This window comes from Mustela lutreola, chromosome 1 (genome assembly GCF_030435805.1).
Source record: "Mustela lutreola isolate mMusLut2 chromosome 1, mMusLut2.pri, whole genome shotgun sequence".
NCBI lineage: Eukaryota > Metazoa > Chordata > Mammalia > Carnivora > Mustelidae > Mustela > Mustela lutreola.
In genome coordinates this window covers 276,008,108-276,027,500 of record NC_081290.1, presented here as the reverse complement: position 1 = coordinate 276,027,500, position 19,393 = coordinate 276,008,108, and the positions used below count along the sequence as shown (strand labels likewise).

The following is a 19,393-nucleotide window of genomic DNA, read 5'->3' as shown; positions in this document are numbered from 1 at the left end:
TTTGGCTATTGTGGACATTGCTGCTATAAACATCTGGGTGCATGTGCCCCTTTGGATCACTACATTAGTATCTTTAGGGTAAATGGCCAGTAGTGCAATGCTGGGTTCATCTATATACTTTTACTATAGACCTCTACATACTTTTATACTTTTGTTTTCAAATTGATTCATGTTAAATATTGATCGATGCAAGTGTATTGCTGTTGTCAGTCAATGTGGAATTTTCTTCACTCAGTGCTACTATAGCTTCTGTACTCAGGGTTCTACAGATTGACGCATCATCACACTGTTTATAGAAAGTCATTCACACTCATTATGAGGTTACTTCTCCATCCTCAGTTCCTCAGCCAGACCTCCTTAAAATTGTTTCATTTGCTCTTCATGTACTTTCAGAGTAAAATCTATCAAGGCTAATGGCCATGACTTTTTCACTATTTGGCCCAACACTATGTATTTTTATTCCACTATCAAAATCTTTCCTTATTACTACTGTCCAATAACAGAAATGGTAAGATCCATTTATGAAACTCCAAAAGTTTTACTAGTAAGTATTAGATAGAGCATTTATTGATGTACTTAAGAACAAATAAGTTGAACTTAGAGAAAAGCAACAACTGGTTAATTATATAAATATATGTGCATAGAATATATATGCACACTATATATACACACCATATTACCCTATATATAATACACATATGCATTGTATATATATGTATGTATATATACTACATAAACTATATATATACTACATAAACTACATAAACATATACATAAACTACATACATATTATATATAATATATATAAACTATATAAATACTACATAAGCATATACATCAACTACATATATATATGCATATAGATAGAGAGTTAGATAAATATAAATATGTAGTTTTCGTGGGTATCAGAACAAGAAATCTAAGTGGTGGAGGGTTTTGCACAGGACATGCCTAATTTCATTGGATGCACAGAAGAACAGACTGAACGTGGCCACTGTGTGTACAGAAGCATGCAAAATGTCACCAAGGTGGGAAGCAATGATGAGTGGCCCATAGACCCTGAGCGACATGCCCACGGATTAGAGTAGAGGGTTGTAGATTGCCATGTAGCAGTCATAATCCATGGAAGCCAAGAGGAAGCATTCTGTGGTCCCAAAGTAATAGCAAGAAACATCTGTGTGGCACAACCGAGGAACGAAATTACTTTATTCTTTGACACAAAATCTACTAGCATATTTGGGGTAATTACTGAAGAATAGCAGGCATCCACAGACTGTGAAGCCAAGGATCCCCAATGACCAATACAACCAGTCCTAAATTTCCCATCAGGGTAAAGAGGTAGATTGTCAGAAACAGGAAGAGTAAGGCCAACCATCCAGGTTTGTCGGTAAAGCCCTTCAGTACAAATGTGGTAAATTCAGTGACGTTTTTCATGTTGACACTTCAGGGAACAGACTTGAAGATGTTAAAAAAATAATAATCTCTTAACTAGAAAAAGATAAAAAAAACAATATATGACTCAATATTTTAACTCAAGGGAACATGCAGTGTATCCTTATATTTATTTTTTGGCAATATAAAATTTCCCAGTTGTGGATCAGCAGACAAGGACAAGATACTCAAGTGTTCATGCCACTTACTGCAAAATCAAGGGGAAAACACAGGTGTTCACTCAGTGGCTGAATTCCTTTTATTGCTAAAACTATCAGGTCAACTGGCTAATTTGACACTGCATTTTATTAGCTGTTTTCAAAGTCACTGTATAATTGGCTAAAAAATAATTTCTTTTGACATCTATACACGTGAAACAGTATATCAACGCACAGAACCTGGAATAAAATCTCAGCATTCTAGACCTTTTGGTAGTTGTGTAAAATAATCTGCTACAAACTACTCACCTGTAGAATGGAAATGTTGATATTTATTTTTCAATATTGGGACAAATATTGATACAAAATTTGGGTATTCATCCTTTCTGATGCATAATACTCCATAGTGTATATGGATCACATCTTCCTTATCCATTTATCCATTGAAGGACATCTTGGTTATTTCCACACTTTGGCAACCATGGCCATTGCTGCTATGAACATTGGTGTACAGATGGCCCTTCTTTTCACTACATCTGTATCTTTGGGGTAAATACCCAGTAGTGTAATTGCAGGGTAATAGGGAAGTTCTATTTTTAATTTCTTAAGGAATCTCCACTTGTTTTCCAAAGTGGCTGCACCAACTTGCATTCCCACCAACAGTGTAAGAGGGTTCCCCTTTCTCCACATCCTCTCCAACACACGTTGTTTCCTGTCTTGCTAATTTTAGCCATTCTAACTGGTGTAAGATGGTATCTCAATGTGGTTTTAATTTGAGTCTCCCAGATGGCTAGTGATGATGAACATTTTTTCATGTGTCTGATAGCCACTTGTATGTCTTCATTGGAGAAGCGTCTGTTCGTATCTTCTGTCCATTTTTTGACATGATTACCTGTTTTCTGTGTGTTTAGTTTAAGATGGGGCAAATATTGAAAGACAAAATATATTAATAAGATTGACTATTTAAAATTACATTAAATATAGGATGTGTTACTTAGTTTGGTTCTAAGAGTAGCAACATTCTGAGTGGTAACATTTCGTGAGCTGATCTCCAAAAATTTTCTAACTCTGTAAGATCTTGAGTGTATCTGACAAAACCAATGTTTTTTTTCAGGATGATGGGATGTAATTGAATTACACAATTATATGACCACTTATATTTCACTCAGATCTATTTCTCAGATACTTAACATCCCATTGTCCTGTTTTGCTTGGATAGGTGGTCATACCTAACACTTCTGGACACCTAAATTCTATATAATTTTTGACTCCTTCAAAAACTGGGGTGAAAAGGGAAAGAATTATTCTGAAAATCTGTATGTTTTTTAGTTCTTATTCTTGTCTAGTTATTGTTTAGTACCTGGTGAAAGAAAAACTGTATATTTATTATCTAAGAGTTACAAGTAAGCTGTTCATTAAAAAAAAAAAAAAGTAAATAAAATATAACACCAGAAGTGAACAATGCTTACACGAAGACATAAAATATTCAAGAGCAAAAAATTAGGAAAAAATGAAAAAAGGAATAGCAGAAATCTTTCCTGGATAATCCAATGTTAAAAATTAGAAGTCAAGATTAAGAGTCACTTATGGTTTCTCTCCCTCCCAATCCCATCTTGTTTCATTGATTCTTCTCCTACCCACTTAAGCCCCCATGTTACATCACCACTTCCTCATATCAGGGAGATCATATGATAGTTGTCTTTCTCCGCTTGACTTATTTCGCTAAGCAAACTGAGGGTTTCTGGGGGGAGTGGGTTTGGGAGAAGGGGGTGGGATTATGGACATTGGGGAGGGTATGTGCATTGTTGAGTGCTGTGAAGTGTGTAAACCTGGTGATTCACAGACCTGTACCCCTGGGGATAAAAATATATGTTTATAAAAAATAAAAAATTATAAAAAAAAAAAATTAGGAGTCAAACTTATACCTGAATCCAGAGTTTTAATTATTAGCCAATTATATTCACAAGTTAGAAGATAAGTTTTTTTTTTAAATTTAAATTCAATTAGCCAACATATAGTATATCATTAATTTCTGATGTAGAGTTCAGTAATTCACCAGTTGTGTATAACACCCTGGGCACATAACACCATGTGCCCTCCTTAATGCCCATCATTCTCTTAACCCATCTCCCCACTCACATCCACTCATGTAACCTTCAGCTTGTTTCCTACAGTTGAGTCACTCTTTAGTTCCTTCCTTCCTTCCTTTCTTTTAGTTTTTATAACATACCCATTCATATGAAATTTAAGTCAGTCTTGAGAACATATGTTCTACTAAAAATAAAAATTTGTACTCTATTTAAATTCATAATGTATATCAAACACTTATTTCAATATATAGACATGGATCCTGTGAGTAAGAGAAAGGGCCATTTGGATTAGAAATAGTGATGGAAGCAGAAGGAGGCACAACAATCCTCTGAAAAAGACAAAATGAGGAATGCCTAAAAAAATAGTCAGTGTCAGCAGAAAACATTTTCATAGAATTACTGGAAAGATTAAAGACAAAGAAAACAAAACAAAAAAAAAACTCAAATAAAACATCAAGAATACAGATTTTAGATAAAATATTATGTATTAAAAATAAAAATACTGATAAAACAAATCAAAACCCACAAGCTATATTCTCTAACTGAATATTTTTGAGGGGCTCTAATATAAGATTTTTTTAAATGTATACTTTAATTAAAATGTCTTAATAACTTAATTGGGAAAACCAGTATTGTGAGATTTACCTTTAGGACCAGGTTCCCAGAGTAAATATTGAAGAAAATATCCTTATGCTTCCAGAAGGAGAAGAGAGAAGGAACTGTTGTCAAATAATGCCAAAGCCTGTCCTCAGGAGAAATTAATAACCTAGTGCATAGCCTGCTGGAGTATTATCAGAACCTAAGTAACAAGGAGGGAAGGAAATACCCAACTCCAGCCTACCCTAGCCATCTAGACCCACCTAAGGGGGAAGAAAAAGACCAGGGAACAATTGTGAAGTTTATAGTCTGGTGGCACAGCCTCACAAACAGACTGAGTTCCAATCTTGAGACTATAGAGCATGTCCGCAACTCCCATACCTCACCACATCATCACTGATGGTCCATTTACAGCAACTCCTTTTGCCCAATACCTTATGCCTGACTATCCAAAAAAAATAGTATGTTTCATACTAAAAGGCAAAATAAAGCACTTTGAAGGCACAAGCAGAACCAAGCTTGGCAGGGGCATTGGAATTAAATATCAGATTGGGAATTTAAAACAGCTATGATTGACATGCTAAGTATCCTAGTGGATCAAGCAGAATTCACCAAAGCACAGATGAGCAACCTAAGTAGAGAAATGGCAATCTTAAGAAAGAACCAAAAAGAAATACTAGAAGGGCAAAACACTGTAAGTGAAATGAAGAATTCCTTTAATGGACTTCCTAGAGGACTAGTTATAGCAGAAGAGAGAATCTCTGACTTGAAGATATCTCAATAGAAACTTTAGAAATTGAAAAACAAAGAGAACAGAGACTGAAAACAAACCAAAAAACTAAACAAAACAAAACAAAAAACCCAGAAAATCCAAAGGTTGTAGAAAAGGAAAGAAGAAATATTTGAAACCATAATAATAAAAATTTTTCTCAAATTAGTTTCAGGTACCAAACCACAGATTCAGGTCCAGAGGTTTAGAGGACACCAAGCAAGGTAAATGCCATAAAAATTATACAGTGATATATCATTTTCAAACTACAGAAAATCAAGGATACAAATAAAACAAAAACGAAAAATTTCTGAAAGAACCTAGAGAAAAACACAACTCCCCTATGGAAGAATACAGGTAGGAATCCTATCCAACTTCTCAGAAAACATCCAACAAGAAGAGAAAGTAATGAAATGATAATAGGAACAATGTACTCGATCATATATGCTTGTGTATGTAACTTATATGTATACATGCTTATGTATGATTACATATAAGGGAAATGTATGACCAGCAGTAACAGAGAAAGGAGGAAGGAATTAAAAAGCAAAACATGTTCTTACCATGTGATTCAGCAATCAAATTCCTTGGTATTTATCCCAAAGAGCCAAAAACGTAGGTTCACACAGAAACTTGAACACAGATACTCATAGCAGCTTTATTTGTAATTTTCAGAATTATATCTAGAAGCATTCAGATGTCTTGTAGTAGGTGAATGGATAAATAAACTGTGGTACTGCAGACAATGAATGATTGCACAGTGCTAAAAGAAAGAAAAAAGACAGAAAGACTATCAAGCCAGGAAAAGATGGGAGGGGAATAAATGTGTTTTACTAAGTGAAAGAAGCCATTCTGAAATGCTAAATGCAATATGATTCTGAAAATATGATATTGTGGAAAAGGCAAAACTCTGTGACAGTAAAATGATCGTGATTGCCAGTGGTTTGGAGAGGGAAGATGAAGAGGCAGGGCACAGAGGAATTTTGGAGTACTAAAAACACATTGTATGAGACTCTAATGATGGATTCATGTTATTATACATTGCTTTCAAGTTCACAGAATGTACAACATCAGGATTGAACCCTAAGTTGAATGGCAGACTACAGGTAGTTATGAAGTGTCCATGCATCCATGCATGGGGACAATGGGTATTTGGGAAATCTCTGTATTTATCTAAAGAAATCCAAGCATATGTGGACCCACATAGTCCAAACCATGTTGTTCAAGGGTCAACTATAGTATGAAAGAATAATTTGTGGAGGAATAAAAATAAAGTGTTTCAAAGTTAATTAAATCAGATAATAAGGTAAGGCTATAGAACAAGACACTAATATAATAATTTAGTATCTTAGAATAATGTTAACAATTTTTAAAAAAATAATTAAAGCTTTATCAAAATAATAACTTAAATTAATAGTTAAGACATTCAATGAAACTAAAAGGCAATGTATGGAAATGGAGAAGATATTTGCAAGTGACATAACAGACAAAGGGCTGGTATCCAAGATCTATAAAGAACTTCTCAAACTCAACACCCCCCAAAAAAAATAATCCAGTCAGGAAGTGGGAAGAAGACATGAAAAGATACTTCTCCAAAGAAGACATCCAAATGGCTAGCAGACACATGGAAAAATTGCTCTACATCACTTGTGATCAGGGAAATACAAATCAAAACCACAAAGTCAGAATGGCTAAAATTAGCAAGTCAGATGCTGATGAGGCTGTGGAAAAAAGGGAACCCTCTTACACTGTTGATGGGAATGTAAGCTGGAACAGCCACTCTGGGAAACAGTATGGAGGTCCTTCAGGAAATTAAAAATAGAGCTACTCTATGACCCAGCAATTGCACTAGTAGGTATTTACCCCAAAGATGCAGATGTAGTGAAAACAAGGGGTTTCTGCATCCTAAGTTCATAGCAGCAATGTCCACAATAGCCAAATTGTGGAAGGAACTGAGATGTCCTTCAAAAGATGATTGGCTTAAGAAGATGTGGTTCATATGTACAGTGGACTATTACTGAGCCATCAGAAAGGATGAATGCCTACCATTTACATTGCATGGATGGAACTGGTGGATAGTACACTAAGTGAAATAACTTAGTCAGAGAAAGACCATTATCATCTAGTTTCAACCTATGGAATATAAGAAATAGTGCAGAGGATCATAGGGAAAGGGAGGAAAAACTGAATGGGAAGAAATCAGAGAGGGAGCCAAACCATGAAAGACTAGTAACTCCAGGAAACAAACTGAGGGTTGTGGAAGGGAAGGTGGGGATGGGTAGCTGGGTGATGGGCATCAAGGAGGGCATGTGATGGGATGAGCCCTGGGTGTCATATGCTAATGCATCACTGAACACTACACCAAAAACTAATGATGTACTACATGTTGACTGATTGAATTTAAATTAAAAAAAAAAAAAAAAGGGCAGTGCTTTTTGGGGTTGTTATCTTTCACGTTTGTCTTAATTTGATAACTGTTCAGTGATTTTATTTTAATTTTTTATTAAAAATACATAATGCCAAAATATATTATTATATTACAAATGAGAAGTCTAGATATGGGAAGATTTGAAAACATGAGTAAGAGAACCCAGAAATTAACTGGAAATAAAAAAAATAAATAAATAAAGAATGACTTAGTAACATACAATAGTAAGTATATTCTATTTGCTGTATTTGTGCTTTTTAAAATTTTTCCAAGCCCAACAGGGGACTTGAATCCACAACCCTGTGATCAAATTCATCCTCTACTGACTGAGCCAGTCAGGCTCTCCTAGGTGTTTCATATCAAATCCCATTAAAACCTTACTGACTGGCCAAAAAGTATTACTTTCTGACATTTGAATACATGACATAGTATCAGTTATTATTATACTTTAAACGACTCATTCTGGTATGTATATAGTATAGGGCCACATTATTGTGTTAAATTGCATTTCTTTCCCTAACATCAAATTGTGTTTAACTTTTTCAAGAGCTTAATTACCACCTGTGTGTCTTCTGCGGTGAAATGTTTATTAAAATATATTGTCCTTTGGCAGTTGTTTTTGTTTTCTTTTGTTTCAGAATTTCTCATATATTCTGGATACATAGTTTTTATTGGGTAACTGTTGAGCAAATATTTTCTATAACATTGTGGTTTATTTCTACAACAATGTCTGTCAAAGCAAAAGATTTTAATTGTGATGAAATACAATTTATCACTTTTTTCTTCCATGGTTCATGTATTTTGAGATTTATCTAAAAATCTGGGACTAACTCATGGTCACACAGATGCCCAAGTTTACCTAGAAAATTATAGCAATATGATTTAAGATTTAAGATTTAAGCAATAAGCAATAAAATTATAGAAATAAGATTTACATTAAGGTATACGTATCACTCTGAGAAAAGTTTTATATATGGTGTAAATAAGGAGTCAATGTTTATTTGTGCCATAAAGCTATTCTACATATTAAACATCATTTAAAAAGTACTATCCTTCCTCCATAGTTTTTCTTAGCAATTTTGACAAAAAACAAATGAGCATTCTATTTCTTTTGTTTTGTTTTGTTTTGTTTTGTTTTTTAATGTTTTTTTTTAATTTTTTATTTTTTATAAACATATATTTTTATCCCCAGGGGTACAGGTCTGTGAATCACCAGGTTTACACACTTCACAGCACTCACCAAAGCACATACCCTCCCCAATGTCCATAATCCCACCCCCTTCTCCCAAACCCCCTCCCCCCAGCAACCCTCAGTGTGTTTTGTGAGATTAAGAGTCACTTATGGTTTGTCTCCCTCCCAATCCCATCTTGTTTCATTTATTCTTCTCCTACCCACTTAACACTGTTCTGTTCCATTGATAATGATATCTCTTTTCAGTATCTCTGATTATTTAGCTGGCTGTGTATAAATATTCCAATTTAATTCTTCTTTTCAAAATTCTTATCTCTTTTTCTAAAAGACTTTATTTTTGTTTTCTTAAATAATCTTTACACCCAATGTGGGGCTCAACCCACAATCTTGAGATCGAGTTGTAGATTCCAACTGAGCCAGCCAGGTGTCCTGTTGTTTATAGGTTTTTGAGGGAAGTAAAGAGCTTATATTTCCGGAAGGAGGAAACTGGATTTCAGAGAATTTAGGTCATCAATCTAGTGACATGGAGTTACTTAATATCAGAGCCAAGACTACAGTTATTTCATTAGCTTTCTTTTCCACTGAGGAATCATTTTAAACTAGAGGCCAAAGTACACTTATGTAATCATTTTCATCATGTAGTTCATTATCCAGAACTATTGACTTGCTTACAATGAAGAAAAAAAAAAAAAATCATCTTCATACTTTTCTGTCCCAGAAAAGAATTAGTGCATTTTCCTCTTGGGACATCACTGTGAACTTAAAGAACTCAAGATGGTATAAGAGTCTAAATGCATTTATATTCATAGTGTACATGAACAGATGGTTCATTTCAACAGGTAAGAGGAAAGGTTTTTTGGAACTTACAAAATATTTTGGTTGCTGGACATGTGAATTTCAAACTAGAATGCATGCTTTCATACTCGTATTTAAGAAAGAAGATTCTAGTTAATTAGTTAATTCAAAATTATGATAACAATTGATCATTTGGCTTTCAGGGAATACAGCAGGGAAGGTAGAGAGTACTTCCCACATATTTTGATCATTAGAGGTGTAATAAGAAATTTGCTTTAATGTTCTTGGTGAAAGATTATGGTCAATTTAGAGATAATTGAATTAACGGGCTCTATTTAAAATTTAAGGGAAGTATTAAATAGAGAAAAATTATTAACCAGCTATTGTGTATATACAACTTTGAAATCAATATTTGTTTCTGATGGACGGATAAAAATTTTTAATTTGTTTTATTAGCAAGCTAATTGATCTAGAAACAATTTTTTTTTTCATGGTTTATTCAGGCTTAATTGAATAAAAAAAAAAAAAAGATTCCAATGTGCAAGGAAGCCATCTCATGGATTCTAAGTGATTACATTTCCAGAATTATGGCATCTCACAATGGATTTGTAATATGGTCAAGTGGAAATAGAACAGAGTCTGAAATCAGAGAAAACTAGGCTTAAATCCTGAATGTCTTAGAAATTATGACCTCAGTCAAGTCATATGCCCAGATAGGGAATTTTTTCATCTATAAAATGACACTGAATTATTTGGTTTGTAGATTGCTATGTAGACTGTATCAGAAAATGTGCACAAAATTCCTAACTTCTAGTAACCAGTTAATGATACATGGTAGCTACAATCATAGTCTTCCTCCTTACTGAATTGAGTGCAGTACTGTTTCCATGAGTGTTTGGTACTTTATATTTTTTGACCACGAGTGTTGGGGAACTTATTTTACTTCAGTCTTCCAGATTGATCACGTTTTGTTAAGAATTTAGGATCTATATATTTGTCTTGTTGGCCTCTACCAAAGTGAAACAGCAAGATATAAACACAACTAGTTCTAATTTTCCTAAATACTGCTTAATGGAAATGCCTGCTTGTAAAGCAGTTTGGATGCAGCAGCTACACTCATACTTTTTCTCTATCATGATCCCAGTTTCCTATAGTAAAGTAGGTAAATGCTCTAATGGGACATGATTTGGAATAAAACCTAGTTTCATTCATGGAACACTTTCTTATTCTACAGGCGAGAGCAGAGACATCAAGGATTACTAGATTATCATATTGAGAAGTATATCAGGAGAATTTGAGTAAATAGAGTATTATTTTAGTGGCATGCCCACAAGCTGAATGTAGTGACTGACATGGATTTTAAAGTTTTTTTATGGCACTGAATATTGGGATTCACTGGGTTTAATCTCAATAGAACAGTATTTTAATATATATTTAGTGCCATGTAACAAATATATGTATAACTTAAAGAAGTACTTTGATTCTGTTTGGGACCCATTAATTGCAAAATGTTTTTATTTTTAAAAATTAATTTTATAATGTCTATTCATTTTATTCAAACTAAATACAATGTGGAGGCCATATTTCATGTGTATTTTCACATATAATTAACACTTCAAGTTAATACAAAAGATTTTAATGCATCAGATAGATACACACTCTGCAACCATACCATTGCAGATTTAGTTGATCAAGGTATGCCTAAAAATTGGGGTCAATCTTAGTTATTCTTTGGAGTTACAAGGAGAAGTAACTTTTCCAAGTTCACATTGTTACCGGGTACTAACTCTGAGGTTGTCATATGAGGTTTTATTAATTTTTTAAAAATGTTGCCCCCATTTTTTTGAAGATTTAAAAGAATGGATCAGAGGGAGAGAGACAAGCAGACTCCATGATGAGCTTGGAGCCTGACTAGGGACACAGGGTCTTGAGATCATGACTTGAGCCAAAATTAAGAGTCAGACACTTGACTGACTGAGCCTCCCAGGCACCCCTGTAATTTACATTCCAAATGTAATGTTCTTAATCTTCTACAGTTGACTTGTCTTAGGTACATTAGTTACAGAAACATTATAATTGTCATGTCACTGATCCTTCTCCTGTATATATCAGCCGACATGTGTTTTGTTGTGGATGCCTGTGGCATACTGCCTGTTGGTACATATTTCAAAATGTGCTTGCATGTTCTGTTTTTACTGCACTTACTCTTATCTGCTTAATTCTTGTTTTGTATCTGAGTCTTTTTAGTAAATATTTTTGTATGTATTCAATGGATTTCAAGGAAAGAGAGAGAGAGGAGAAGAAAAGGTTGGGAAAGAAAGAGATTAAGAGAGGTTTTTTGGGGGGTTGTTTTGTTTTTGTTTTTGTTTTTGGGGTTTTTTTTTAAAAGATTTTATTTATTTATTTATTTGACAGAAAGAGATCTCAAGTAGGAAGTGAGGCAGGCGGGGTTAGGGGTCCGGAAGCAGACCCCCTGCTGAGTAGACTGCCCAATGAGGGGCTCAATCCCAGGATCCTGGGACCATGCCAGGACCAAAGGCTGAGGCTTTAACCCGCTCTGCCACCCAGGCACCCTAAAAGAAAAAGAGTTTTTTAAAGAGCAATCTATTTTTAGTTATACTCCAAAATGCATTAATCATATTTATACTATTCATTGATCTCTTTATAAACTACTTTACTACTATAGCAATTCAAACTTAACTATGCATTATTTTAAGGTATATATGTGTGTTCTCATCAGAGTTATGCAAGCTATCTGGGTTTATAAAAAATCAGATTTTAAAATAATTGCATTTTTTATTTGTTAACTAACAATTTTCCTAAGAATCAAATGGGCATTTTTAGGTTTCGTAGACTCACATTTATGAAACTACTCTGTGCATTTGGAATATCTTCCTTGGGGATATCTGGAACACATCTGAGAATATAAAGACATATGGTTTTCTTTTCTTTCTAACAGTAGCCTTATTTCTTTATTATCTACTGATGTGTAGGTGTCTCAATATAACAAAAGTGCAGCATATTTCACTTCATGAATATAAATCATTTGTGAGTTAATTCAGCCTGGCCTTAGGTACTGTGGATTTTTTTAAACTCTTTTTAAACACATGTTGGTTATAAAAAGCCAAAGGAACGACAAAAATCAACATGCTGAAATCTGCCTCTTAAATATGATTGATCCAGTAATCAATTGTGTTTCAATAACTGAGATTTACAGGTGCCTCTTTAACATTTTTAAAATTTCCTTTATTCACACTCCACTTAATGAGAAACAGTAAGATGACATCAAGAAAACAAAAGACAGAAATCATTTTGAGACAAATATAGTGATTTTACTCTCAGCAAAAAATTCAGAAACCATTTTATTATCTACTATCAGGTGATGTTAATTTCACAGTTATTTGAGAAACTGACTTTTCTATTAAGAAACTCCATAAGCAGCTATAATTAAAAAAAAAATCCAGGATTTCTATTTGAGAGAAATATATCTCAAAAAAATAATGCAAGGATTTTGTAAGAATAATCACATAAGTTGAAAAACACTTGACATTGTCATTAAGATAAAATTTGGGGAAAAAAAAAAAAGGTATGGTAAGATGCAAAGGCCAAAATGAACAACTTAATGATATGTATTTTGAAGAAAAAGAAAAAAAATATCTGAAGAAAAAGACATTTCATTTTTTATGCTTGCTAATAAGGTGCATCTCTCCCCAGAATATTCTCCGCTATCCTATTCACCACTTCTGTAGATGGAAACTAATGGAACAGGATAATTGCCAGGAAAAAAAAATGAAGTAAATGTTTTTGGTGGAAAAGGTGGCATTGTATGATGAGATGAGATGTCTAATTTATTCCATTTCCTAGTCTTCTGGAAACACATTAAAATTAAATAATTTCAACAGTATTTGTCCTTTATTTTTTAAAGATTTATTTATTTTAGAGAGAGAAGAGTGTGTGTCTGTGTGTGTGTGTGTGCGCACGCTCCCTAGTGCAAGGAAGGGAAAGGGCAGAAAGAGAACCTTTGAGTCGACTTTCCATTGAGCCCAGAGCCCCATGCAGGGCTCCATCCCAATATCCATGAGATCATGACCTGAGCCGAAGCCCAAGAGTTGGGCCACCTTGTTGCCCCTAGAATTTCTCATTAAAATCCAACACAAGCTTGTGACAGAAGTGTACTTACTCCCATTTGAACGGTTGCAAATATTAAAGAAAGGACTTTCATGTCCATTGTAGCCAATCCAGAACTAGTATTCAGATGTGTACTTTCCACGATAATATTTTAAGACTCAAATATTCCCTTGTTTATTCATCATTGTGCATTTTAAGTTTATGTGATATGCAAAAAGACAATAAAGAATTGAACAGAAAATGATATAGACAATAAACTATTTAAGTCAACAGGTTATTTTTTAACCTGATATGTGTAATCAATGACTGATTAAAATCATTTCTTCCTTTTCTTTAACAGCAAAATGCAATGACTTAGGACCAACATCTTTATTGTTGCCTATATTTTCAGTGCCAAGGAAATCATTATACCCTGCTAAGAAACAAATATGGGGATGTAATTAGGTAGACTATTTTCATGTTGCCTTTGGCACTTATAAATAAACAGTGAAATGCCAGGGTTTCCATCAGATTTAGATTTATATAGGATTCAGATGAAAAACGTGACTGAGGTAACCATGTTTATATTGATGGGCTTCACAGATGATTTTGAGATGCAGATCTTCCTGTTTTTTCTATTTCTAGCAATCTATCTTTTCACTCTGATAGGAAATTTGGGACTGGTTATATTGGTCATTGGGGATTCTCGCCTCCACAATCCCATGTACTATTTTCTGAGTGCGTTATCATTCCTGGATGCCTGCTATTCCTCAGTTGTCACCCCAAAAATGCTGGTCAATTTCCTAGCAGAGAATAAAGCCATTTCCTACCTTGGATGTGCAGCCCAGATGCTCCTCTTTGTTACTTTTGGGACCACAGAATGCTTCCTCTTGGCTGCCATGGCTTATGATCGCTATGTGGCAATCTACAACCCTCTCCTCTATTCCGTGAGCATGTCACCCAGAGTCTACGTGCCACTCATCGTTGCTTCCTACGTTGGTGGCATTTTGCATGCTTCTGTACACACGGTGGCCACATTCAGCCTGTCCTTCTGTGCATCCAATGAAATTAGACACGTCTTTTGTGACATCCCTCCACTACTTGCCATTTCTTGTTCTGACACCCACACCAACCAGCTGTTGCTCTTCTACTTTGTGGGCGCTATTGAGATAGTCACTATCATGATTGTTCTGATCTCCTATGGTTTCATTCTGTTGGCCATTCTGAGGATGCATTCTGCTGAGGGGAGGCGGAAAGTCTTTTCTACATGTGGTTCTCACCTAACTGGAGTGACAATTTATCATGGAACCATCCTTTTCATATATATGAGACCAAGTTCCAGCTATGCTTTTACACAATTGTGATTCCCATGCTGAATCCCATTATCTACAGTTTAAGGAACAAAGATGTAAAAGAGGCGATGAAGAAATTGTTTGTGAGAAATTGGTTTCTAAGTAAAACACATTATTAGCACTGAGTTAATCTTCAAGGACGGTTGTATAAAAGTTCATGTCTCTATGTTCAGAAACTAAAGAAAATGTCTTGATTTTAGTGAATCATACTGTCTGTATATCCTAGAATATTTCCAAATAAAGCATTCATCAGCCCTCCAACATTGTATTTTACAAATATGATCATTTGTATCATCTATATACTTTTAATTTTCTTAAGTTTTTTAGTAACAAATAATTTATTATTAACTGCAGGGGTACAGGTCAGTGAATCACCAGTTTTACACATTTCATAGCACATACCTTCCCCAATGTCCATAACCCTACCACCCTCTCCCTATGCCCCTCCCCCCGGCAACCCTCCATTTGTTTTGTGAAATTAAGAGTCTCTTACAGTTTCTCTCCCTCCTGATCCCATTTTGCTTTATTTATTCTTTTGCTACCCCCCAAACTCCCCACGTTGCCTCTCAACTTCCTCATATCAGGGAGATCATATGATAATTGTCTTTCTCTGATTGACTTATTTCGCTAAGCATAATACCCTCTAGTTCCATCCACATCAACGCAAATGGCAAGATTTCATTTCTTTGATGGTGGCATAGTACTCCATCGTATCTATATATACCACATCTTCTTTATCCAGTCATCTGTGGATGGACATCTAGGTTCTTTCTATTTGTGGAAAGAACAAATAGCCATTTGACTATTGTGGACATTGCTGCTATAAACATCCGGGTGCATGTGCCCCTTTGGATCACAACGTTTGTTTGTATCTTTAGGGTAAATGCCCAGTAGTGCAATTGCTGGGTTCATCTATATACTTTTACTGTGTTTCAAATTGATTCATATTAAATATTTGGTGATGCAAGTGTATTGCTATTGTCAGTCATTGTGGAATTTTCTTCACTCAGTGCTACTATAGCTTTTCTGTACTCAGGGTTCTACGGATTGATGCATCATCACACTGTTTATAGAAAGTCATTCCCACTCGTTATGAGGTTACTTCTCCATCCTGAGTTCCCTTCAGCCAGACCTCCTTAAAATTGTTTCATTTGTTCTCCATGTACTTTCAGAGTAAGATCCATCAAGGCTAATGGACATGACTTTTTTACTATTTGGCCCAAGACTATGTATTTTTATTCCATTATCAAAATCTTTCCTTATTACTGTCCAATAACAGAAATTATAAGATCCATTTATGAAACTCCAAAAGTTTTACTGATAAGTATTAGAACATTTATTGATGTAGTTAGGCTCAGAAAAAACAAATAAAAGTAGACCTTAGAGAAAAGCAACAACTGGTTAATTATATAAATCTATGTGCATAAAATATATATGCACACTATATATACACCATATTACCCTATATATAATACCCATATATACCATATGGGTATTATATATAGGGATATATATATATATGTGTGTGTGTGTGTGTATATATATATATATATATATATATATATATATATATAGTTTGTGTGGGTGTCAGAACAAGAAATCCAAGTGGTGGAGGGATCTTGCAAAGGACGTGCTTAATTTTGTTGGGTGCACAGAAGGACAGACTGAACATGGCCACTGTGTGTACAGAAACATGCAAAATGCCACTGATGCAGGAAGAAACAATGAGTGGCACACAGACTCTGGGCAACATGCCCACGGAATAGAGGAGAGGTTTTAGATTGCCACATAGTCATAGTAAGCCATGGCAGCCAAGAGAAAGCATTCTGTGGTCCCAAAAGTAACAAAGAGAATCATCTGGGTTGCATATCCAAGGTAGGAAATGATTTTATTCTCTGCTAGGAAATTGATGAGCATTTTTGTAGTAACAACTGAAGAATAACTGGCATCCAAGAATGATAAAACACTCGGAAAATTTTACATGGGATGGTGAAGCTAGGCCTCCCCAAGGACAAATATAACCAGTACCAATACATTGCCCTATAATGTACAGTGTAAACAACCTGACATGAGCTGGCTGATCACACCAGGTAATGGTGCCATGTTGGCCCTTAAGAATTGGTCTCTGCTCCTGGTAGACTGGTTGCTCAGGAATGGGTTCAGACTAGTCAGCCCTTGTGAATGGAGGTCTATGTTACTGACCCTACACAAACCTTCATCCTTGCTGCCACAGTCACTTCATGAGCCCATTACTTGGTAAGAGGGATGGCTAGTGAAATAAGATGAATGATATCCATAGAATGAGTCCTCCCATCTACTTGATTATGAAAATCCTTCTCTGCTGAGGTCAATCTTTGGTGGGCATTGACAAGGGACCCAAATATCCTCGATGTTTAACACAGAGTGGGAAGTCTATCCACATACCTCTTGACCAGCCCTCTTGACACCAATTTTTCCCTCATGTACCTTCCAGGTCCCTGACTGTCCAACCAAACGACTGGCTATAGAACATCAATCAAAATGTAGTTTCACATCTGGTTATTTCTCTTTACAAGCAGAATAAACATCTGGATATACAGCTCACAGTTCTTCCCACTGGAAGGATATCTTTTCACTGCAGTCTTTCAGGGATGTCACAAAAAGAGGCTATCTTGACGCAGCTGTCTACTTCTAGGTGGTGTTTGCATGTCATGCAGAAGCATTTGTAAACCAGGCCTAATTCTTCTCGACCTCTGTCAAATAATCATAGGGAACTCCACGGAAGCCATAGATTCAGGCTATAAGAGAGAATTGTGGAGCCTTGGCGTGTAGGCTACTTTTTCACCCAACTTACTTGGACCTTCAAGGCCTGCTCAGACACAACTTCATATATAACCATTTCATGATGGTGTATGCCTGAATTTATGACTCTTGGGGTCAGAAAACACCCAGCTTTGAATGCGGAAACTCCGCTTTTGTGGTAATTTAGTGGCTATGGTAAAGTGTTCAGTCTCTCCTAAGACCTAGTGGCAGGTTAAAAGCTGTTTTACAAAGAAAAGTAGTTATCTATAGAGGCTGGGAAGGCTTTGCCGCACAATACTAAGGGTCTGTGATTTCCCCAAAGGGGCTGACTGAAAGCTCCAAACAGTGTCCTTCTCTGCCACTGCCACTCCAAGCACCAGAGGACCTGATGGATCATATACTTGACTTGGAAGAGAAGGTTCACAGCAGCCTTAACCTATAGCAGAGCCTTTTCCTTATCATTAACCCTTCAAAACGATCAACTTTTGAGATCAGTTAGGACATGGCTGGAGTAACACAACTAAATGAATATATTACCTTTAAAAATGAGGTCCACTAGTGTGACATTTTTGCTTGTGAAAGTGACCAGATGCAACAAATTTCCCTTGATCTTAACATGCCTTATACCACTGAAATGCAGAAAGCCCCTGAATTTTCATCAGATCAATTTTCCACTCATGTCACACGAATGTCTTACCAGTAAGTCTAGAGTAGTTACTACTTCTTGCTCATTAGGTCTACTTAATGCAATGTCATCAATGTTGTGGATCCAGGCGATATCTTGTGGAAGGAAAAAGCACACAAATCTGTATGAATCAAATTATGACATAGGCCGTAGAACTGTTGTACTCTGAGGTAGGACAGTGAAGTTTGTTGGTTTCACTAGCTCAGAGAAAACTAATTTTTTTGGTAAGCCTTATGAAAATATATGAAAGAAAACACAGTTGACAGATCAATAGCTGCACACCAAGTACCAGGGTATGTGTTAATTTACTCAGGCAATAAAGCCACATCTGTCCAAGAACAACAATGGAAATGGTCATGTAGTAAAGCTTATGGTAATTCTCTGTCATTCTCAAAGATCCATCAGTTTTCTGCATAGGCTAAATAGGAGATTTAAGTGAGGATGTAATAGAATCAACCCTCTTGCATCCTTCAAGTGTTTGATGGTGAAACTAATCTCTCATTACCCTTCAAAATGCAGTATTGATTCTGGTTTACTATTTTTCATGGGAGAGGCAGATATGATTGCTCTTACTTGGGATTTTTCCATCATGATAACCCTTACTCCACAGGTCAGGGAATCAATGTGGAGATTCTGCCAAGGACTGAGTTGTTCTGTTCCAAGTAGACATTCTGGAACTGGAGGAATAACTCAGGATGGTGCAGGGATATGCAGCATTCACTGTGAGATGGGCCAGAAGTAAAACTCCACTGGTCACCTGACCTCTCCAACCCCCTACCCCAACTGTTGGGCCACAAACTCACAAACACACAGCAATGTCTTGGGTCTTCTGGAATCATCATCAGTTCAGAACTAGCGCCCAGTATTTCTCAAAGATTGTTTATTTCCTTTTCACAAGTACATAGTTACCCTGGTAAATGCCCCCCAAGCCTTTGGGGAAGGCTTGGAGGAAATTAATAATTTAAATTCTTGGTAGTATACCTTGGTCCTTTTTCAGGGTCACTGGCC

General features: G+C 35.6%; 1 protein-coding gene and 1 pseudogene across 1 annotated transcript; one reads left to right on the top strand and one right to left on the bottom strand.

Annotated features, from left to right (window-relative positions):
- Positions 1-871: 871 nt before the first annotated feature.
- LOC131810290 (olfactory receptor 5T7-like) lies at positions 872-1,434 on the bottom strand (annotated as a pseudogene).
- A 12,684-nt stretch (positions 1,435-14,118) lies between these two features.
- On the top strand, positions 14,119-15,038 carry LOC131822625 (olfactory receptor 5T1-like). The gene is given in 2 exon segments (XM_059158912.1): positions 14,119-14,911; positions 14,914-15,038. Coding segments are annotated over 2 exon segments (915 nt in total). The 5' UTR covers positions 14,119-14,121.
- Positions 15,039-19,393: the final 4,355 nt, after the last annotated feature.